This window comes from Hoplias malabaricus, chromosome 8 (assembly GCF_029633855.1).
Source record: "Hoplias malabaricus isolate fHopMal1 chromosome 8, fHopMal1.hap1, whole genome shotgun sequence".
In the NCBI taxonomy this organism is placed as follows: domain Eukaryota; kingdom Metazoa; phylum Chordata; class Actinopteri; order Characiformes; family Erythrinidae; genus Hoplias; species Hoplias malabaricus.
Genome location: NC_089807.1, coordinates 28,242,173 through 28,267,218, shown reverse-complemented (window position 1 = coordinate 28,267,218; position 25,046 = coordinate 28,242,173). Strand labels below are relative to the sequence as shown.

Genomic DNA, 25,046 nt, shown 5'->3' with positions numbered 1-25,046 from the left:
AGAAACAGAAGATTTCCTGGCAAGAGATAGAGGCAAGTCGTATTAAGGTTTTGCTGAGAGTGTACAACGTCCTTCCAATACCACAAAATTTTGGACAGTGGGTAGATGAAGACCCTAGTTGTGGATTATGTAAAGGGACTGGCATGCTAAAGCATATTCTATCAGCTTGTAAAGTTAGTTTGTCACAGGGTCAGTATACATGGAGGCATAATCAGGTGCTAAGGGTTTTAGCATATTTGTTGGACAGCAAACACCTAGAGACAAGTGGCTGTGGTAATAAAATGGTTAGGTTTGTGCGTGAGGGGGAATGGTTTTAAAAATGTGTGCAGGCTCCAATTTGGTAGATGGGGTGAAACATGAGATTGGAAATTGCTGGTGGGCGTAGATAAAAACAGAAAGTAAACAGATCATATATTTCATAGAGTTAACTGTTCCATTTGAGGATTCAGTAGATAAAAAATTTGAAAGTAAGAAGCTGATGTATGCAGATTTGAAGGCTCCGATGAGAGAATGTGAGTGGTTGGGTCTGGGACACCAGACTTCACTGTTGAGTGTTCTGAAGGTTTATTGAGCTTATTTCTGTGAAACACCGACAAGGAGCGGTGCCTACCTGCTGACCCCTGTGAAGAGTTAGTGATGCAGTGGGTGGTTTGGGTACTCATGATCTGGGCTCAATGAGTAACCATAGTTGTTTAGGATAGCTGGTTGCTGATTGGATCATAAACAGCCACAGCAACCTTAGTGTTAAGATGTAGGATTTAAACAACAGAAATTTTATGGCTGCAGGTAGGAAGAGAGTGTGGTGGGCACCATGTGAAATTCTAATGGATTGGCATAGGATATTTTACATTTTATCCTGTGTATGATTATAATTAATAAGTGTGAATGGCAGAAACATGTTGTAATGTTTATTGCCTTTGCATTTTAACAGAAGAAATTCAAGTCAAAAATGACTAGCAGAGATACTTTTAAACAATTACAATGCAATTTCACAGAAATCAAATTGTAATTCAGACATGAGTCATCTACACAGATGTCCTCAGAAAAAATATCAGATGGATAGATTAGTACTAGACTGCATAATATCCATGACTGTATAGTACAGCCATCACTGGTCTGGGATCAGTACACTAGCGATAAATATACCCTGTCTGAAATCTTTGTCTATCCAAGTCTGTTATCTGTTATGAAAGAGTCTACGAGCTTTATATATATATATATATATATATATATATATAACAATCTCAGACGAGTAGAGGCCGACGTTAGTGAGCAGGGTCACTTCAGTCCATTAATTCCGTATTCATTTTCAACTCCAGGCTCCTGGGCAGAGTGCTGAAGACAAATGGTCAACTGAATATTAATAATTATTGTATGGAGAACCCAACCATTTTATAAACGATGAAAACTAGGACTGAAAGCTGCTGGAGCAGTCAATAATTTTGGGGAAGTCCGTGATGTGAAGGGAAATTTCGCAGAAAGCTCCTCCTTTAAACATCCAGTGTTCAGCCTCAAGCGAAAAAAAAAAACGTTAAGCTAAAGCTAACAACAGGGCTGTGCACATCGCCGTTAGCCTGGGTGGCAACGTTAGCTCCACACAGACCAGGAACGTATACATCAAGAAGAGGCGACACTTACGGAAAATGTTCGACGTTACGAACTGAACCACTGTCGAAATTGTCCGCAGATATCGCTATTTTGTAAATCGTCCCGGGAACCACGATGAAGTGGACGAAATTCAGTTTATTTTTTGCTTTTTTTGCTGTATCTCTGGGCCAAGTCTTCTGTCTCGGTGAGTAAACTACGGCAATGTTCACTACAGTAAACTCAGATGAGTAATAGAGACAGTCGTCGGAGTTTTCTGTTATCCGAGCTCTCAGGTTAAGGCAAGTTGTTTTGAAAGCAGTCTTCTGTTTGTCCTTCTACATGTGGTCTTTATTAGCGTGGTATTTTATATTGTTTGCCTTGTGTTCTCCCTGTACTTTTCGGTTTTGGCTCAAAAACAACGGATACTGGAGCTCAGCGCAGAAACTGGGCCTAAGAGTTTTAGCTAAGGTTTGTAAAAAGCTGGAATAAAAATAATATGCATGTTACGTAAAACCCATTGTATGCCAGTATTAAATATTATTGACTCATGTTGCCAGACTTAATTCCACACAGACTCTGTTTCTTGAAAAAGCTGAAATATAGTTATAGACGATATCCTTATTATTTAAAATCCTATAAAAGCAATTGAACATTTCTGTTGGCTCTTGGTTGTGTTCAGTAGTCCGTATCTTAATGGCGTGTCGTATTGTTGACATATCTTATTGACCTGGAACTTATTATATGCCTTACGTAGACCCCCTCCATTTTAAATCAAGTATTTATCGCTAACCTTGTTAAAATGTCTGTGGTGTCGTTTAACTGGAAGAAGTATCATGGTTGAAATAAGCAGGCAATAACGTGGCTGAATATTTATGGTTTGACACTGATGTGTTTCAAAGACAATCTTAGATGAGCAAATTCTTGTCGGAAGGAATCAGTCCAATTAAACTGAGGCTTTCGAGCTACAGGTGAGCTGCGGAGGAGTACGTGGATATGGGTGTGGACTTACTGCATATTTGTAGATCAGCTTGCCCGGAATGAAAGTAAATGTTTGTTGTTACATGTAAAGGCATCAATATTTGTGAATTTTATTTGGAAACCTATCCTAAATCTGTAATTTAGAAGAAACATATACAGTTTTCCAGGGTTTAGTTTATGACAAGGAATGCTGCTTTAATGGTGTTTTAAGGGTAGCCAAAGCCGTACTACAAGAAACTAGTGGGCTCTGATGGTAAACAACAAGCCAGCTCTTATTAAAAAGCAAAACGATTGGCTTATAAATGGTCTAATGGTTATTTGTTGTCTAGTTTGTGATAGGGTAAGTTAGTAAAAATGAATGATATACAACAGTTTGCAAGATTACATTTAAAAGAGCACATGTTTGTACTTAATCTCCATAAGTGACATGAAATATGATCTGGTATGGTTGACTCATAAAATAAAAAGGTTCTTATTTTGAGGGGTGGAGATAGGGTCACAGATCTAAAAGATAATCTAAAAGGTGATAGAATACTTTTTTGATGTAGCTAAAATACCAAGATTGTAATCTAAAAGTTTTCCCCTTAGAGACTATGTAAATGTATAATATATTTTTCCACTGTGCTTCATTTTCAGTAATAAGAATCACTGTCTATAATTTGTACAGTCAATTACAGAATTATTGGTCTTGTGTGTGTGTGTGTGTTGCCCACAATCTCGGGTATTTAGACATTTATGTTACAGTTTAGACAAAGCAATTATATCTAATTGTAATAAAGGTCCAGGAACAGAGGGCAGGGCTTTGGTGACCTGCTGCTATAATGGGATTGTAATGTACGCTATGCAGGTCTTTAAATGGATAAAGAGCCATATTGCAATTGTTAATTGTATAAACCTTCAGCAGAATAGCCCTGTACTAAAATATTCATGGAAGAGGTAATGGTGTGCTCATCTTATAGATGCACCTCAGCTTTGTAACTGTATGCAAAACTGACATTCCTTGTGTTACATTATATAATTTTCTGAATTTAAATGGGACATTTTATGTAAGAAAAAGGCACTTTTTCAGTGCAGGTCTACATTACTTTTGGGATTTAGAGATCGATTTACAAACTGTTAAACTTTTTTTGGTGGGCTGCCAAATTCTGAAAATGTGATAAAATGTGTCTTTCTAATTTACAACTGCATTTTATGTCAAGTGCAGGCACTAAAGTTGTCTCACCTCAACTGAGTATCTCCAATCTCAGCACTAGACCTGCATATATGTGAGAGTGCAAAGATGAGGGTAAACAGAGAAAAAAGAAGAAAAATGAGCATGGAGAAATGATTGTAATGAATGAACAAGGCAAGAACAGAGAAGAAAAAGGATTATTTTAATTTGGCTAAAATTCTGTCATCTGCTCTCCGCAGTCCTCCCTCCTGGGCTCTCACTAAACTGAGCTGTGGTACATTCTCATTCAAAGGAACAGTTAAAAGTGACTATTCCTTCTGAAATTGGTTGTTTAGAGAGGGGAAAACAGTGCTGATAGTTTGCTGCTTGTGGTACTCTGAACAAAGCATGTCACAGGTGTGTTAACTTACGGAAAAGAGGCACAATATGTCCCCTTTAACTGAGAATGTGCAGTAATGTCACAGTTTCAATACTAAATTTATTCAATATTGTACTATAATCCTGAAAGTATCATGAAACTCTCAGATATTTTAATATTTGGCTTTCATAATTGTCTCTTGTTGCTCCTGCAGTCTTGTGGCTGAAGCCTTTTTAATCTAGTCAAACACTCCTTCCAAACATAGGTGTGTGGAAGGGTATGTTTCAGTTTAGCACAATTCTGCGTTCATAATTTAACATTCTTAAGACTTTTAAACAGTTTTATTTAAAATAAATTGACTAAATTTAATTGACAAGGCGTTGGTCCTTGGGTATTCCAACAATGAAGCTACAGCGTGTTTTTATTTATTGATTTATTTATTTTTCTTCCCTAAGAAATGTGCACTTTTACATTTTAGAACCAAGAGTTTTTTGTAACTACAATGTTTAAAAACCAATTGCCACAATGCTGTATGTAAATGCAGATGTTACCAAAAATTATTTAATTTTATGATGCGTCCTTGTAGATATATTATGATCCGTATTTAAAAAAAGTCCTAAATATTTGATTCTCAAGCTAAAAATATACATGTAACACTTGGTTTTTATTTTCACACTTTCAAACCACAGCGAAGGCTTCTCAGAAAGTCTGCGAAAAAAAAAATCTGTGACACACGTTTGTGGCGGGAGCCTGAAAGTGAGGCTGGGTTCAAACCACACACATCCTGTGATTGTTTGTACTCTGGGCTTGTTATTATGCTCTTACTAAGACTGCAAGGAAATCTTCCATTGAAATATAATTTCATATTTTGCTAACTGTTGGCTAAATTGGGTTAAAGTTTTGTGTTTTTTCTTTTGCAATCATAATTATAGTGCTATATTTAAATAGGATATATTATGAAAAATTATCTTGTGCCTATGCACACACATTAGATTATCTATAAGGGACCTACCACTGAGAAAAAAGACAACAAAAATGTTTTTTTTTTTTTTTTTTTTTTGGCTGACATGATTTAACAGCAAGTTCTGGTTTGGCTATTGTTCTGACATCAGGAGGAGAAATGTTACACTGCCCCCCTCAATCCCCCCCCCCCCCCACACACACACACATACACACACACACACACACATCTGAGCATCCCCACCCACAGCACTAGACATGCTAAACATACAGAACAACAGTGGATAAACAAGAGAACCAGGCAAAAATGAGAGCGAACAAATGAGCAGAAATGATGAAACAAGATGTGCAGCATAAACCCAATTTCATGGTCTCCTCTTACAGTGTTGGACGCAGAGAGCCTCACAGAACATGGGGCCCCAGCTCTGGTGGCAAACAACAGGGTTAAGCCGAGGAGCAATGGGCATAGTTTGCAGTAAGCTCTGTGTTCTCAGTGAGCTTCTGTCATGGCTAACCATGCACTCCACCTGTGCGCAAACCTGGGGTCCAGTGGCCCATATGGCTCCGTTCTCCTCTGAGTAGATTCCAGAGTTTAAAAAAATATATCCAGGCTTTTTATCTATGCCTCTGCCCTTGTCTAGGTAAAACAGAGAGGATTAATTTGTGTAACCTTTGATTAAAATGAGAGCTGCATAGTGACTCTGCAGGTGGTGCCATTCAACTAAAAACTCTCGTCCTAGCTCTATCCTCGATTCAGGGTCTGAGAGGATTTCTGTGTTTTCTATCTATGTCTTTGTAGGTTTTCTCCAGGTGCTCTGCTTTCCTCCCACAGTCCAAATAATCATGTTGGGAAGTTTATCAGCTGTGCAAACTTGTGTTCAGCTAACCAGAGCTGCTATCCAGCTAGGCTTTGTAGTGTTCTGTTGCTTTAGACCTCCTGACTCTTCTTAGGATGTCGAACTGCAAAAATATCTGTACATTCTTTGTCGTGCATAGTTTTTCATAGCATGTTGTGAATCAGAAATTATGTGGAAGGATGCTTACTGACTTCCTCTTATTTGAGGAAGAACTATGTTGCAACTTAAAATTGTCACAGCCGCCATAAATCTTCCCCTTTTAAAGATGTCTCGTGAACAGTGATTACGAAACCTTATGGTGGAGAGACTCTTTTCCTTAAAGCACTTGTTCCCAAAGTCATGGTCATACCACAGGCACAGCAGGGTAAATAAATGAGGCATGTTTGAGCACTGCTAACACTGTGTTGGAGTTGGAGACTGGGCTCGCCATTATCTATAAAATGCAGGCACTGCAGACAAAGTGTGGGAACAACTCCTTTAAAGAATCACCTTAAGAGATTAACCACAGGGAACATGTAGAATTTGTAGATACTTTCTTTTCTGCCGACTGGTCTTTTTCTATTTGACCAAAAGGTGTCTGGTTTTCTGTGAAAGTCAGAAAATCCATTTGCCTCACAAACCAAGCAAAAGAGTGCCTTTAATTTCACACGGGAAAATGAATAGTGCTACATTATCTGGGCATCCCGAACGCTCTGCTTTTTTTACACACACAACTAACATAACATTGAGTTAGTATCTTGGGTAAGGATCTGTCTTCAAGCATCATACAGCAAGAGTTCTTAACCAGGGTCCCTGACAGTTTGCAGTGGGGTCACCAGAGCTGTTTTAAGGACACATGCTAAGGCTTTTCAATGATTTTAATAGCATGGAAAAATACGCAGGGCGGCACGGTGGCGCAGCAGGTAGTGTCGCAGTCACACAGCTCCAGGGGCCTGGAGGTTGGGGGTTCGATTCCCGCTCCGGGTGACTGTCTGTGAGGAGTTGGTGTGTTCTCCCCGTGTCCGCGTGGGTTTCCTCCGGGTGCTCCGGTTTCCTCCCACAGTCCAAAAACACACGTTGCAGGTGGATTGGTGACTCGAAAGTGTCCGTAGGTATGAGTGTGTGAGTGAATGTGTGTGTGTCTGTGTTGCCCTGTGAAGGACTGGCGTCCCCTCCAGGGTGTATTCCCGCCTTGCGCCCAATGATTCCAGGTAGGCTCTGGACCCCCCGCGACCCTAAATTGGATAAGCGGTACAGATAATGGATGGATGGATGGAAAAATACGCAATCCACAACAGTTTTCCAAGAGCATGTGCAGTGTTGTATTTGTATTTGCTTAAAAAATAAAGAGCTGTTTTAGCTCTAACTATTTTGTTTTATTCCATGCATAAGGGGATTAAGGGCCATAATGTTTTGCTGATGTCATTCCAAAGAAATGTCCCCTTTTCTGTATATCGTCACTGTCCAATAAAAACCTGCACCTCCAAAAACCCTACTTTAGAAGAGAAGGAAAAAACATTTATTTTCAATTTCAATTTTTACACAATGCGAAGGACAGCTGCTGTGTTCAAATTAGTGCTTGGTGATAGGACCAAAACACTCATCTCTTCATCTGGATATGCCTAAAAGAAATAAGTAAATATAATGTTAGAGTACAAGTGTTTCTCTCAGTGCTGCCACAAAACCAACAAACCCCTGTAGGTGGGACCATGACTCCATTGGCTGCAGTAATAAATGATGGACAGCCAAGTCTGGCTGCTGATTGGCTAAATAAATGTGATAACCAATGAGAAGCACATTCTCTGTTTAGATCCAATGAAGTATCTGCCCTTCCCTCCGGCTGAGGGAGAGAAGTGTCTCAAACTATTCATGATCTTAATAGTGCTTTTTTTTGGAATTAAAGCTTTGCCACTGGTTTGATTTTTGTTCTTTGTTGACTTACCGTTATCAGAGAGGTAGACCTGAATGCAGGCGATAAATGTGCTGAGAATTGCTCGAGCGGCATACACGAACACTGGCAGAACAGTGTGTGTCAGTTTGTGTGCGCGAGCATGCATGCATGAGGGAGAAAAACAGCTGAACGGGATATTTGTGCTCTGTTTTAAATGTAGTCAGATGGAAACCTGCGTATCCTTGGCATACTTGACATAATGAATATGGTAATTTTTCAAAATCCTGTAAAAATACTGTGGATTGTTTAGTTATTTGCTATATATCCCCCAGCTGTAGCTTGAGCTCAAGTCACATATACGCGCCTGCATTTGAACGCTTGCGCTTAGATCACAATATCACGATCTTATCAAATTAAAAACATTCCGGTATTATCATGAACCATATTAAATCACCCACCCCTAGTTCAAATGATATAGTAAACTAAAAATTCATAAAAATCACATTTTGAATCAAACCATGAAGCATGGGGAGTGTTATAGTGCTCTGAACAAAGAAAGAATACTTGTTTCATATGAACTCTAAGGATCACAACATTCTCTTTCTGCTAAATTTTCACACGTAGGCTGACACAACAATTAAAAGTTTTGTGCAATGTGTGCAGTAGAGTGAATCCAGGATTTTGAAAGAAATGTAAACCTTCATCTTTACTAAACACAAGGCTGCATGTGACTGCTGTGGGCTTCCCGTTTTTAAACTTAACTATCTGTCACTAACAATTGTGTTTAAGCCCAGTTAGAATCTGCAAAGGAGTGTGTACTTCTTAACACTGTTGACATCAGTGAAGCTGTGCGGCTCAGTTTTAATGTTTGAAACAGCAAGCCAAATTATTAACATAAAAAAATTCTTAATATAAATTATTTTTTAAAAATGAATTCCATGCTTTCTAATACTTGATTTAGACTGTGCTACATTTAAGCTGTACCAAGATAGCACTGTTTAATCATTAACGGCTTGACAGTCATGGTTTTGCAGTCTAACAGCACCTGCCTTTGGCAAGTTGTCAGGCTGAGAAATATGGAAGTCAGCAAGGTGGCGCTAAAGGTAGTGCTGCTGTCACACAACTCCAGGGTCCTATGGTTGTGAGTTCAAACACAACCTTGAGTCACTGTCTGTGAAGAGTTTGGTGTGTTCTACCTGTGACTGTGTGGGTTTTCTCCAAGTGTTCCTACACATGTTGGTAGGTGGATTGGCCATGAGAGATTGGCTGAGTGAATGTGTGATGCCTTGCGATGGACTGGCACCATGTCCAAATACTTGATTTATGTATTGTGATTCCAGGTAGGTCTGAACAATATGATACAGCTATAGAAAATGAATGAACAAAAATCTGAATAAATAAGATGCCACATCAACAATTAAGAGTCTACTGCTTGTTTACCAAAATAAATGTACTACAGTTGTTATTTGACAAGAGTCACTTCCTCTTTTACATCTTCCCATCACTGGATTTTTTGAAGCCTTATTACAGACAGTTTAGTCTATTCCTCTTTTAGGCACAGTGTGCCAGGCTAAACTGACCAAGGGCACACTGTCTGTGCTGTGTCCTGTGTAGACTGTGGTCCTTGGCATTGGCCTACCATTACACAACCCTGATCTATGGAAGTGTATATATTTAAAATACAACCCTGTTTCCAGAAAAATATTACTTTTGTAAAATGCAATTAAAAACAAGAAGCCATTTTTAATTGCTTTACAAGTGCCAAAAAAAACCTGTTTTCATTTGCCAATTTTTTGCCAAAAAAAAAAAATATATATATATATATATATAAATAAATAAATGCTCAACAGTTGGTAATTGCTGTTGTCTTAGTCTCCTCTTTATGAAGCCCCACAGGAGAGAGGTCAGATCTCTCTTTCAGATCTGGTCTGCGAAGGTTTGTAGCATGTACAGAATAAAACCTCTCATTGTCTGACTGAAATAACCATGGACTTTCCAGGAAAATATGTCACCTTCTTATCAGAATATGTCGCCCTCAAATCCCTCGGGCTGTTGCAATAACTGCAATATGGTAATAACTATTGACCAACCACAGCAATGTATACATAATTTGCATGGTCTACACGTTGGTGTGTGTAATGAATGTTTAATAAATCAGTTTAAAAACAATTATAAATTTGAGTGTAATTTTTCCCTACTATTGCCATCTGAAAGCTGGCTGAACAGCTGAGTGAATCAGATAGAATCCAGATGAATTAAATTATTTGGGGTGGTAATATCACATATTGTACACCGCACAAGTCATGCTCGTTCAACAGTGTTTTGTAGTTTCCTCTACTGGGATTTCTCAATTTGAGTGACCTCAAGTGAGGATAAGCACACCAGGACACTGGAGCTACACACCAGTCCATCACAGGGCATTACACACCCTCCCAAGCACTAAAGCAAACAGTTGTAGACAGGCTCACCTAGTCAAACCACCTACCAACATTTTTGTGGAAGGAAGCCAGAGCACTCAGAAGAACCCATGCAAACAAGGGAGTACAGACCAAACTCTTCACAGACTGACCTGAGGCCCCAGAGCTGTGTGACAGCAACGCTCCCTGTGCATTAATTATTTTTAATTCAGCTGGTCATATGCTTAGTTGATTGGTTGTTGTTGGTTTTTTTTTTGCAGTGCAGACTGCCAGACCTCTCTGCGGATTTTTATCTGCCTCTGAGTCCATTACTCTGAATTACTGTAACCCTAACCAAGCCATTAAAGATGACCTTTAACAATATGAAATTATAAAACCGAAAAACGTATTTGGGAGCATTTAAGCTGTGATGTCATGCTTACTGATTGACAGTGATTTATGATTCTGTGGCTGCACGCATATGAGAATTTTTCATACAGCCCTTGTGAAAGGCCAGTTTTAATTGCTTGTTTAGAGTTGGACTAATTGAGGGAAATGGTCAGAGCCAGAAAAATTTCAGCAAAGGAAGTGTGACAATGTGCACTGCAAAAAAACAACCTTATTCTGCTGTATCTGCCACTGATGATGATAATGATGTACATTAATAGAAAAATATTATACCAATTCTTTTTAATATATGTTTAAAAAAATGTCATTTAAAACCGCTTTTTACACAGCAGCCAAATACCAAAAATGTATTCTAAGAAAATATTTTTAAATAATTTTTGAGCAAATATCTGCCACTACCAGTGCTATAAATGTGTGTCTGAAGGTTACTGTTTTATTGAAACATTTGGTGCTTGGTCTTGGAATGGATTTCAAGCCTGTGTTGCCAATATTTTCCCAGAAGTTTCTCAGTTCAGTGTTCCAACACTTTTCCTTGTATTTATGGAACAGTTCACAGACTGAATGGCTTGAGCAAATCCAGCTGTGTTCTTGACTAGTCATCTTTCTTTTTGCTTATTGTACTGGGAATCATATGTTTGCTAAAACTGTAATACAATTATATAAATTTATGATATTTTTGTTAACTTTTTTTTTAAGTAAGTATGCATGTGATATGGACATTTTGGTTATGTATAATTGTTCAAAATAAAATTTATTTACAGAATTTGTGCTGAATTTTTATGTTATGTTGCTAACGTATTTCTTTTCTTTCCACAGTTTCACCTCCAACTAACCTCAGTGTCAACTGTCACAATTTTGAAAACATTCTTTACTGGAACTACAGTGATCCAATTCAAGAGCCGAAATTCAGTGTTGAAATTAAAAACTACAAAAAGTAAGTTAACTTGTATGACTAAGTTAAGTGGTATTCTAGCTCATATCACTAAGTCAACCTATGCAGTAAGCACAGAGCTGGTCTAGATCTCACAGTCAGTGATAATTATCCCTTAAATACATTTTGTCAGACTGAAAGTGTAACATAATGCAACAACAAGGCAGTTCTCAACAGTTGTAATAAAGTTTGTCTAAGAATTCTCTTCTGTCTATAATAGTAAGGATGTCTTTATGACTGAAGGCAAGTTTTGTAATTAGTAAGCACAATTTCAAGGTTATGCATATAAGTGGTAGTTGGAATTGATTATTTGAACCATGTTAATAGAATTGATGTACTTCAGTGTGTAAGTTTTAGTTTTTCTTGCAAGGCATATGTGTTAAAGTGCTTGCTGAACTGTGCTGGTTGCACATTTTTGATATTTAAATAACGACGGTTCCCATAATTTCACAGATTTATGATTAAAGTACTATAAAACAAAAGAATGTGACTTGAGTTTCTTGCTTGCTTCAAAAGTTAATATTTTAGTTTGGTGTGCTTGAAGTATAATTAAACCCAGGCTCAATCTCAGATCTGTTCTTCCTAAGTACCACACTATGTCAGTTAGGTAATTCTGGTTTTAAAACACACATAGTTTAGTGTTTAGGATGGTGCATGTGGCTTTATCCTAAATGGCTGTTTTAGACATATCATGCACATTTCATTTGGTGCAGAAACCAGTATTTGAATTCCTAAGCTGTGCCCATAGGGGCTAATTATTGATTTTAAGATTCAGTCCCAGCTTACACTTAACATACTTTTATAAAGGAAAAAGGCAACTGTCAAAGGATATTTTTTACTCAGAACAAGACATAAGACTAAAACACAGATTGTCCATTTAACCAGTAGCGGTAATAAAATGGAAAGGCATCATCATCTTTAGGTTCGGCTGATGCTGGCACATGCCAGTGAATCGACACCTTACGTATGGGTGACAGTGGCATATGCTGTTGAAATCGGCATCTTACGTTCAGGTGACAGTGGCATATGCCAATGGTATTGATTTTTATTCTGGTGACAGTAGCATATGCAGATGACACTGACATCCGTTTTTACATTGACATATACTCCACTTCATTGTTGAACATCTGCCAGTAGCCTAAGTTTAGCTAGTACGTGGATGTTTAGGCTATTAGCACACCTATTCTACCAGCATGTAAACGGACCAAACAAGTAGCTAGCTAGCTAACATGCTACAAACATAGAATCCCATATTTGCATACAGTCAACTATCACTGTGTTTATTGATAATTGAACTCCAAGCTTTTCCCATTCTAATATCACGATAAATGTCTGCGTCAGGCACAGAAAGCCAGGAACTGAAAAGTAATTTGTCAGAATAATAATTTAAGATCAATTATACTTCTAAACTGGTGCTACAGATGAGGTATAAATTGTGCCACTGCGACGTATCACCTTGCCACTAGGTGCTGGCACCTATAAATGACTTTCAGTTCTCGGTTTTCTGTGCCTGACGCAGACATATATCGTGATATTAGAATGGGAAAAGCTTGTAGTTCAGTTGTCCATAAACAAAGTGACAGTGGATTGTGTGTGAATATGGGCTGCTATGTTTATAGCATGTTACTTGTTTGGTCCGTTTACATGCTAGTAACATAGGTGTGCAAGTTATAGCCTAAACATCCATGTGCTAGCTAAACCTAGGCTACTGGCAGATGTTCAACAGTGAAGTGGAGTATATGCCAATGTAAAAACAGATGCCGATGTCAATGGCATATGCCACTGTCACCTGAACATAAGATGCCGATGTCACTGGCATGTGCCAGCGTCACCCGAACGTAAGATGCCGATGCCTTTTCATGTTATTACTGCCTCTCCATTTAATTTTATTAGGTGTACAAATGTTTCAAATCATTTGTTGTGTAATTTATAATTGTACTTATATATTCAAAATAAGAGTCTCCTACTCTATTTTTCATTTCAGTTGTGTAGACTTAAAAATGACAGTGGTCATTTTAATCAACAATAAATAACCAAAAATTAATAAATAATGTTTGAAGATGGCAAGCGAAAATAATTTTATTTTTCGTTGTGCTCTTTGTGTTCAAAAAATAAATAAAACACTACAAAAGCATTGAATTTTAGTTTAGATTATCTAAAAATTGTGAAATGAATGTAGTGTACTAAAATTAAATATATATATATATATATATATATATATATATATATATATTAATGATAGTGATTTTAATATTATGCATTTGCTACAATAAAATGACCCATGAGGGAGAGAACATTTGAATTTTTACAAAAAAAAAATTTGTTACACCAAACACTTGATATACAAATTGTATTATTCAGAAATTTAAAATAAATCAACAGACATATTTTGGAAAAAAGTCATGATCCAAATAATATTGGCTTTTGATGTTGTGCACTGATAATGTTAATCTTTTTTGATTGTCTACAGCGATGAAATCTATACTGTGAATACAAGTCAAAAGTACCTGGATATCACTAACTATACAGATGATCCTGGAAATGTTTACTTTATATCTGTGACTGCTATCCAGTTTGTGTCTGAACACAGCAATTCATTAGGATCCACAATGTTCACATACAGCAGCGACTTTCAATCTCAGAGCAAATGTAAGTGAGAACAATTGGGACCTTTTTATATAACCAACTTTAATGGGAGTTGTGAACATGGGATTTCGCTGGAATACTGTTGATTCTTGTAATTTATAATCCATTAAGTTATAATAGGAATTTGCATATTATACGTATTGTTATTTTTATGGATTTTATCACAGAAATGTAGAGGTACTAATGATCTAAAAATCAAATTGGTATCAGCAGATCATTTTGTAAAAATAATGCTGGATATTTAAATTTGTCTGTTATTTTAACCCAATATTTAGTTAAATTTTATTGGAATTCTGGAAGAGTAGAAATTTTAGACAATGATGTTGACATAAAATATTTTTTTTATCGTCATTGTTTACCCTATAGATGTTTTTATGTATCAGTGTATTCATTAGCATATAACTGCACATACATGAAATAAGAGACAGTTCCTGTATCTGTTTCTTCCTTGATTATGTTAAATAAACATAAATATGCTTCTATGACAAGTCATTTTTCTGCAGTGTGCTGACTGAATTATTCATGTCTTTTTCTCTAGGTATGGTGGATTTTCCAGAAGTGAATGTTTCTGTCTTTGGGCATACAATCGAAATCTCATTTTATCATCCTTATGTTGTCTATGACGAAGAAAGTCTAGACAATGAGTTTACATATACCATCACATGTAATGAGGTAAGGTAGTAAAATCAGAATTTAAATTTTAGTCTTGTCTTTTAAAGGTGCAATTTGTAATACTGACAACAAGCTTTTAAATTCTGAACTATAATACAGTTTAAAATCAGTGGAGAGTGCTGTCTGCCTCCTCCCCTTCCTCCCCAGATATGAAGCTTGAGCAGGTTGCCAGTTTAAGGAAAATTGAACGAACAGACAAGAGCAGAGTTTAAGAATTTTGGACCATAACAACTAAGAAGAATGTGCCGTAATCAACATATTTACCCAGACAAGTGTTTGTCATTTCACTAAGGCATCTACCTACGCAAGATAAAGGCAAAAAATTAAACCAGCGGCCACCCTTTGCTTGCATTTACGAGCGTTTACTGTCCAAATCCACGATAAATATTATGACTAGAGAAGGCTGGTGTTATTTGTCAATTTTACCTTCCACCATAAATGTCGTTTAGGAGGCAGACCTTTGTTTCTTATTCACAATTTTCGTAGTCAAGCATTTCGTTCCCCCTTACATGTCTGTTTACTAGTCTTGTTATTCCCCAGCTTCTTGAATTCTCTGTTCCACCTTAAGATATTAAGCTAGCGCTATAGCTTTTGAAACTTTTTTGAAGCAATTTTTATTCAACTTTTTCCATTTATAACACCAACCAATTGTATGTGTCACTAAACATTTACCTACTTAAGTGTAAGGCAAAAATATAAAGAGCTGCCACCATTTTCCCTGCAATTACAAGAATGTACTGTCTAAACCACCTTAAAATTTTAAACTAGCAAGACTGGTTTAATTTTCCCTTCAACCATAAAAATCATTTTAGGAGGCAGATCCTTGCTTCTTTTTCACAATTTTTCTATTCAAGCATTTAGATTCATCTTAAATGGGTCCATTTGAGAGTCGCATTTGCTTTAATCTCCAGCTTCTTATTGAATACTCATTTTCACCTTAAACAGCTATGTGAAAAATAACTCACGCTAGGGTTTAGAAGCAAAACTCATTTTGAAACATTCCTTATTTCCCATTTTATCCATTTAAAACACATGACGAAGTGTACATAATGTCACTAAAACATCTAGTGAAACGCTTATATTTGCAGTGTACTACCAAGCTTGATTTCTCCGTTGCTCCTTAAATAGGTGAATATGCGAGGCTTTTTAAAACACATTTCTTACTCTTTAATTTGTTAAAAACACGGACACCACGGAGAAAGACAGATGAATCTGTCTCAGTTTCTGTAAAACAAATGGTAGTTACAATGTTAACAATGTTAATGTTATCATTCTTAAAACTGACCAGTTACTAGTTAAAACTCTGTTTTCGGAAGAAAAACTTCCTCAAAATTGTCACTGACATGACATGAGCCACTACTCAAACACACTTCACATGCCTTAAATACTTTTTTAAGTTAATCTGAAATGGCAGAGTGGAAAATAATAGACAGATGGTAATACAGACTTCAATAGGTGATTACCTGGTACCATCCCTTTTTAATTTTTGTCATTCCAGCATTTTTTTCCTAAGAGCTTTAAAATATTTTTCAGTATGTAGCGTCTTCAGTAATCTAAACCCTAGGCACAATGCTGAGTGGTTGAAAATAAAGGTTTATACCCCAGATTTCATAACAATAATGCAGGGTTTTTTTGTGGGTGGGGTTTTTACACATTTTCAGAATTTCTCTCTTTGTTTCTAATAAAATTAATTAATTAGGTAATATTTGCCAGGAGAGCTGCAGTCTCATTAATTCATCATAAATATTGTCAATCCAACAAATCAATAACACTTACTGTTATTGATTTACTGTTAATTGTTTTTATTTACATTTATCAATTCATTAGGTTTATTAATGTATCCCATTAACTAAGAACTTTTTATGAAGTTAATTTTCATTTTATTTTTCTTCAAAAGACAGAGTGTGGCAAAAATGTTTGTGACGAGTTGTGCAAACAGACAGTCCACCTTCCTGAAAATCTCTATGGACAATGCTTCACTTTACACCTACAAGGGACTGCCAATGACATATCACTGGAAAGCTCAATCCAAGTTTGTAGTTCCATCGTTAATCCACCTGGTAAGGGATAATTTTTTACATTGTGTACACTGACTGATTACATGTCAGTGGGCAATGTTTAAAAGATTAAATTCAAATTACTTTGCCTTACAGTTATTTTTGTTACAACCAACCTGTAGGAAACAATATGTATAAAATGGTTTGTTTGTTTTCTTTCTCACTGACAGTAAATCAAGAATCTTTTTTTTTGTAACCCCTAAATGAAACTGCTTATGATCGGTAGACCTTCATAATTGTTTCAGTATAATGGCTGATTTATGACATTTTTTTTTCTTACAGATACACCTTTATTAATTACCATTATATTATGTAGTGCAATTATCATGTTGATGCTGACAGTAGCTGGAGTGATTGTTTATAAGAAGCTGACACAATCTGATTCTCAAAGAGCACTTTTCTCAAAAATCCTGGTAAGCTACTTTGATTATCTATCATTTTAACCTAGAGTATTTAAACCATTTGTGTGTGTGTAGGAATATATTTATACCATTCCTACATATTACAGCATTCACCTAGGCTAATTAATGTGATATTACAACAACTTGCAACTTGGCATAAGGTTGTTTGCAAACATTTGAGCACCCCGGGTTTAAATTACACCACAAGCACAGATTACTCATGGACGTTGTAATGAAAAAATACTATTTGATATGTGATTGCTTTGTGAAATAGCTTTGGCAAGTTTGATTGTTTTTGATATTTTTTTTTATCTCAATGTAAGTAGGAGTTTGTCATAATGTGTCCTGTTGTGTAGAGGATGTCATTAATATCCCCAGTAATTATCAATTTACAGTCATGGCCAAACATGTTGGCACCCCTGAAATTTTTCCAGAATTTATCCCAGAAAGTGATTGCAATTACATATGTTTTGTTATACACACATTTATTTCCTTTGTGTTGTATTGGAACAATACGGAATACAGAGGGGAAAAAAAGCAACAATTAATTTAATCCCATGCAAAACTCCAAAAATGGGCAGGACAAAATTATTGGCACATTTTCAAAATTGTGGGTAAATAACATTGTTTCAAGCATGTGATGATCGTTTAAACTCACCTGTGGCAAGTAACAAGTGTGGGCAATAAGAAATCACGCCTGAAACCAGATAAAAAGGAGAAAAGACTGAATCTTTGCATTGTATGTGCAACACACTAAACATGGAGAAGAGAACTGTCTGAGGACTTGTAACCTTGAGATTGTTGATATTTTTCCACAATTTTGGTTCTCAAGTCCAGAAATCTTGATGTTCCTTTGTCCACGGTGTGCAACCTAATCGTGGACGGAAGAGAAAAAATGAAAGGTTGCATAGCAGGAATTTCCAAAGAAATTCAAACTGTCCTGCAGGCTCAGGGTGCATCAGTCAATATTTGAATGAAATGAAACGCTATGGCAGGATACACAGGAGGACCCCACTGCTGGCACAGAGACATAAAAAGCCTAGACTGCAGTTTGCCAAAATGTACGTTAGTAAGGCAAAATTCTTCTGGGAAAATGTTTTGTGGACAGATGAGACCAAGATAGAGCTTCTTGGTAAAGCTCATCAAACTACTGTTTACCGACAGATATTAAGTTGTGTTTTGCATGAAAATATATCAATTCTGGCTTTTTTTCCCTCTGTTTTTTTGTGTTGTTCCAATACACCCAAAGGAAATAAACTTGTAGAACAAAACGTGTAATTGCCATAATTTTCTGGGAGAAATACTTTGCCAACACTCTCAGCCATGCTGTATATACAAAGAGCTGTGGAAATTAGTAGTGCCAAATTAGACAACTAATAAAAAGGCTGCCAAAACACTGCTTTCATTAGATGTACAAATGTTTGTAGACATCCCGTTTGTAGTTGGTACGGTCACTATTTGAATGTCCATATTTTGTAAAGTCTGGAAAGGAAAAAATGGGAATACATTTAATTAAATGCTCTGCAACAATTGCAGGCGGCACAGTGGTGCAGCAACAGGTAGTGTTGCTGTCACACAGCTCCAGGGACCTGGAAGTTGTGGGTTCAAGTCATGCTCCGGGTGACTGTCAGTTTGGTGTGTTCTCCCTGTGTCTGCGTGGGTTTCCTCTGGGTGCTTCCGTTTTCTACCACAGTCCAAAAACACATGTTGGTAGGTGGATTGATGTCTCAAGTGTCCATAGGTGTGAGTGTGTGTACCTAGCTACTGGAATGCATCACGGTGATATATAGGGAGGGTTGCGTCAGGAATGGCAGCTGGCATATAAACTGTGCCAGATCGGTGGTGCGGATCGTGGTTGATCCACTGGTGACCTTTGACTGAATCTGCCGAAAGAAGAAGCTCTGCAGCAGTTGCACATGATCCTCGCGTCACCATGCCCAGTGTCAGGATTGGGTGTAAGCTCTGCAGTATTGGGCTGTGAAGCAGTGGAAAGATGTTTTCATGGGATTGAATTGGAATGGCTTTTTGGCCCAAAACAAATTATTAAACAGAGCATACACTCACTAATGCTGGTAGTATTTGTAGGTAATATTTGTAGGAGTTTTCTGTTCCTAACTCCAACAAATACAAACTGAGAGAAGCCATTAAGTGTCTCGATTGGTTAACCCAGGTAGTGAAATTTATCATGGCATACACATTTACTCAGCTTCACTGAACATTATTTTTGGCAGGACCAGTCCCTGTGAAACATTCTTTTGCTGTTTCATTTACAGTTGGAGATTACTGCATTACAAGCTGTTTTTTGAGCATTCTTAAGTAAAATTCTGTTCTAGATACATTTTGGTAATAGTTTACATTTTGGTCTTGGTGACGCAGCACTATGTGCATTTTGATGAAATTTGCCTTCCTTTGCTGCATTAAACCACCTCTGCTCTTTTGGGAAGTTTTGTTGGAGTACTTTTCATGAGGATTTGCAAGAATTTATTCCCAAGACCACAACCTTATCTAAATGATGTTTACACACACTTGGATGTATAATATAACACACAATTTTAGCTTGTTAATTAATTAGCATGCTCCTTTTTGCTTAATCCCAGTGTTGGAGTAGAGCATTCTGTCACAGGTCTTATATTGGTAACCCATCCTTTATAAGTGCCTGCATATATACACACACACACATAACTTGATACACCTCTTCCCACAGGGAATTGTGAGCCAGGATCCTTCCATTGTAAACCCAGAGCAGCCAACGGTGTCTCAGGTTACATCTGTGAGTCACACCCCTCTGATGATCACCGTGGATGAAGATTTGGTCACCCTCATCCAGACCTCTCCTACAGAGGTTAATCACTTGCCTATCCCACCTCCTACTGAATTGGAGTTCAATGAGGACCAGGAGGCTGAAGCTAGTGAAGAAGATGATGATATCAATTTTGATAGTTTCTCTGGCTATGACCGCAAAAAGTTTCCCCTGGAGATGAGCCCTGGAGACGAGGTGGAGGCTTATCGTCCATGAGAGAATTACAGAAGGGGCCAGATGAGAGAAACATGTTTCGAGGTGAAGCTGAGTAATCATGGGGTTAATATCCAAGTAAATATTTGGCACTTGAATTGCAGTTTTTAAGTCTGTTCTAAACATGTCTGCTGCATTTAAAGTGATAGGACTGTTCACTCACTGTGGTTGATAATCACAGTGCACTGCTTTATCAATAGCAGGCTAAAAACATATTCGGACGGGATTGGTTTTACATGGGGAGTTGGGGTAATGTGATTTAACCAAAGAATGTAAATTATGTGTATGATTGAGTTGCACTTTATAAGAAATCTTGGTGTAAATAACAGATTGGAGTGTCTACTCAATTTATTAATCGCATAATCAACAACCTCTTCTAGTCCTTCATAAAAGTTAATGGGTGTGATAATGGCAAAAAAAACTTCACTCACTGGTAATCCTTCACACATTTACTATAACTGCTGTGATATTATTATGATATTATGCTACTATATTATTAGTAATAATTTAATGCACCGTACACCTTTATAAAATGTATGTAGACCGTGTGGGATTGTTCAATACCTGAGCTTAACCACACATTTGAACAACTCATCTGATTTGTCCTTTACATTACATAATAAAATGCATCTTCCCATGCCTCTGTTCTTGAGAAACCCTGCGAAAAACTTCTTCATCGCAGGAGGTATTAAAATATTAATCTACATGTCATTTAGGACTGGATTAATAGGACTTTTTATTTTTACTAATGGTTTATTGGGACTACTACTCCAGTAATAAATAGCCTACGTTACCCAACTTCCACAAGTAAAACTAATTCTGTCTGAGTAGGGCTGTATTTACATAGTGTAACTTTGTTCTCTCTTTTTTTTTTTTTTTTTTTGCTCAATTGGCATGGAAAACTGGGACTTCCATATGTTTCAATTTTTACCCACAGTTCTAGTTATATAGCTTGACTATGCCTGTACCTTAATATTTTTTTTCTGCTTATTGGTAACAAACAGGTCTATGTTGCATTTGTCAAGTCCTACCCAACTTCAGAATTATTGTGTAGAAAATTTGAAGCATTGGATCAGTACATGCATAATGATTTGCTTCTTTTTATATTACCACACATATATTATCGTTTTACAGTAACATACATTGAATGCTCAATACTCATTGTGCACCTTGAAGTCACAAAATTTAAAAATTTTGTTCAATATTATTTTGAAAACGAAGTGCATTTCCTATCTAACAGTGTTTATAAAGAATGCTGAATTTGTTTCTGTTCATTCTGTTTTCTTGAACAAATGTTACTGATGTTTCTTTATTTTGACTCATTCTTAATGTACAGCTTACGATCCTTCACCACTTGTCTGTGTTCTACTATTAAACGTTACAAAAATATGCAGTCAGTGTTCAACCGTTTTAGTGGAAAGCTGTCTTCTAGGTGCCTTGAAAACACTTGCACTTTTCAGTTGATGGTTGCAATATGAGCTGGACTGAGTCTCATGTAGGAACTGAGACCTACTTTTGAGTGACCTTTAGAAAATGTATGAAAAGTCATGTCAGCATGTTTATACCTAAACTTTGACTTATGCACTAATTTCCAGTTTTGATGCTTAGATAATTCAGACCTCATATAATCACGAATCATAACAAATCAATTGTTAGGCTTACAGTTCTGTGAAATGATAACGTAATTTTATTCCACTGTGTCTAGCTGTGCATTCAAAAATATGCTTAAGCAATCTGAAGTGGCGATTTCAGCTTTGTGTATGTGCCTTGTTATATAATCTTATTCGAAACATTTCACGTTTCCACTTGCCTACTATACATTTCTCGTGTCTAAGAAACTTGGTAGTTAGTGTGTTTTCACAAGTATTAAAACAGAGACTCTTCAAGTACATGCTTGAAGTGCTTTACATTTCTTCCTGACTTAATATTTCAGCAATTTTGCCTGTGGTAACTTTGGTTAAGCAAATTTTGTTTGGTGGTTTTTGTACATATTTATTTGTTTCTTTGTTTGTAATATGTACCATTGGTATTGCTACACTCTGCTCCCTGAAATAAATCCAAAGTTTTTTCATACTCTGGGTTTTTTGTTTGTTTGTTTGTTTTTATGGGTATTGTTTAACACATCAGTGTTTTTCTTTTAAAATTATTTCCAGTGCAGCTGTCTGCAAACAACTCCAATCCAAAAAGCATAAATAAAATGATGTGTAATTGAAATGACAAACGGGACAAGCCTAATTTTGCTGAGCTGCTTTAGGCCACAAAGCATTTGATACTTCGTATTTTCTGATATTTTAGTAATGGAAAGGCAGTAATTAGTGATAAATTTATACATACAAAATGTCAGAAGTATTTCAGACTCATGGATCCTGTGCTTTGTAAAATTTACAGTGTTGGACAAAGTACACAAACCATGTACTTGAGTTAAAGTACAGATATTCAAGGTAAAATATTACTCCAGTAAAAGTAAATGTAGAAGTACAAAAGTATTTACCTTCAAATGTACTGAATGTACTCTTAGTTCCCCAGTCTTTTAACAGAATGTCAGACTAATTAATGTCACTGATGAACACAGCAGAAATGGCCAAGATTAAATACAATGAATGATGTTATATCAACTATTACACAAACTCAAGGTGCTGCCCCTCCAATCCAACAGAGGTCGTTGTCTCCTGAGCATTACGCCCAATTTATGCTTCTGTGTTTAACCTATGCTGTTCCCAGCTAAGCATGATGTGCACCTCTCTGGAAATGTAACTCATCGCATCTATGCAGACCACAACAATCAGATGAACATGGTTCAAGTTGTTGAAATAAAGAAGTCCAGAAATACTGTCTCATCAACACTACACTGCCTAAATAGTGCACTTTAAAGATTCATGAAACTAATACCACTACATTGTGTACTACATAGGGTTGAAGATGTTTCAAATTCAGCCCTTCTGGTTTGGTGGCATAATTACAGAGTGACACAGATGCCAAAGCACAAGTATAAACTATCACAATGGCATAGGCTCCGCACTGAATCAACGCAAAAACATAAATTGGCCTTTAGTGTGTTCTCTGCACAAGAACATCATTTTTTTACTCATTTAGGAACTAGATAAGATTTGGGGTTTTTTTCTGCTCCTGGGACTTCCCCTAGTGCAATTAACTTTTACAGCACTGTACTGAAATTAGTAGGGGTGGTAGCAGTGGTGTCCTACCCTCCTCCAAAAATTACATAATGCACTTTCTGTAGTGCTGATCCGTGAGTAGCAAAGACAAGCTTATTTCCCCTGTAATCAGTGGGTCAGCGAAGTATCACAATGATTTTTAAGTTGTAATTTGTAATTAAGTTGTAATTTTAAGGTAAAAATATTACACAGTGTACCTTTATGCTCTCTGTTTTGTCTACATAGTTGCAGAATATAATTTGAGCTATTTCTGCAATAGACATCTGTCTCTTAAACATGCTATGGGTTAGTTTTACTGATTTATTACCTGATACTTGTTTTTGTCTTTTGGACTTGTTTATCTCTCTGTACTGATTTTTGGTAAGTGGTTACATACATTCTCAAATTCTCACGACATTTGATCATTGTTCACACGTTACTGTTTTATTCACACATAAACTAAAAGGAATAGCACATTTTCATAATATAGTGGAGTAAAAAATAAGATATTTGACTTTGAAATGGAGTGAAAGAAAAAAATCACCCAAAATGGAATTACTTTAGTAAATACAGATACACGAATAAAGTACTTAAGTTCAGTAACTAAATTGAAGTATACCACTGTAAATTTGAGTATCCTTATAAACCATATACACTGCCCAAAAAATAAAGGGAACAACACAATGTAACTCCAAGTCAATCACATTTCTGTGAAATTAACCTGTCCAGTTAGGAAGCAACACTGATTGTTAAACAGATCAACTGATTGTTGTGCAAATGGAACAGACAACAGGTAGAAATGAAAGGCAATTACCATGACAACCCCTATAAAGGAGTGGTTCTGCAGGTGGTGACCACAGACCATCCATCCATCCATCCATCCATTATCTGTAACCGCTTATCCAATTTTAGGGTCGCGGGGGGTCCAGAGCCTACCTGGAATCATCGGGCGCAAGGCGGGAATACACCCTGGAGGGGACGCCAGTCCTTCACAGGGCAACACAGACACACACACATTCACTCACACACTCACACCTACGGACACTTTTTGAGTCGCCAATCCACCTGCAACGTGTGTTTTTGGACTGTGGGAGGAAACCGGAGCACCCGGAGGAAACCCACGCGGACACGGGGAGAACACACCAACTCCTCACAGACAGTCACCCGGAGCGGGAATCGAACCCACAACCTCCAGGCCCCTGGAGCTGTGTGACTGCGACACTACCTGCTGCGCCACCGTGCCGCCCTGACCACAGACCATTTCTGGTTTCTCATCCTTTCTGGCTGATGTTTTGGTCACTTTTTGCATTTTTGTCAGTGCTCTCTCCCCTAGAGGTAGCATGAGGCAGTGTCTACAACCCGCAGAAGTTGATCAGGTACTGCAGCTCATCCAGGAAGGCACATTATTGTGAGCTGTGGCATGAAGGTTTGCTTTGTCTAGTGTCCAGAACATGGAGGAGATATCAGGAGACAGGCCAGCACACCAGGAGACGTGGAGGGGGCTGTAGGAGGGCAACAACCCAGCAGCAGGACTGTTACCTCCAGCAGGCCATTAATATCCATATTTCTGCGCAACCTGTCAGAAACAG

At 37.2% G+C, this 25,046-nt stretch overlaps 1 protein-coding gene across 1 annotated transcript; it reads left to right on the top strand.

The window, feature by feature from the left end:
* Positions 1 to 1,196: 1,196 nt before the first annotated feature.
* Positions 1,197 to 22,375, top strand: ifngr1l (interferon gamma receptor 1-like). Its single transcript, XM_066679555.1, has 7 exons — positions 1,197 to 1,792; positions 11,402 to 11,519; positions 13,987 to 14,165; positions 14,701 to 14,834; positions 16,732 to 16,894; positions 17,174 to 17,304; positions 19,997 to 22,375. The coding sequence occupies exons 1-7, from the start codon at positions 1,723 to 1,725 to the stop codon at positions 20,306 to 20,308; spliced, it is 1,107 nt and encodes a 368-aa protein (XP_066535652.1). The 5' UTR covers positions 1,197 to 1,722; the 3' UTR covers positions 20,309 to 22,375.
* Positions 22,376 to 25,046: the final 2,671 nt, after the last annotated feature.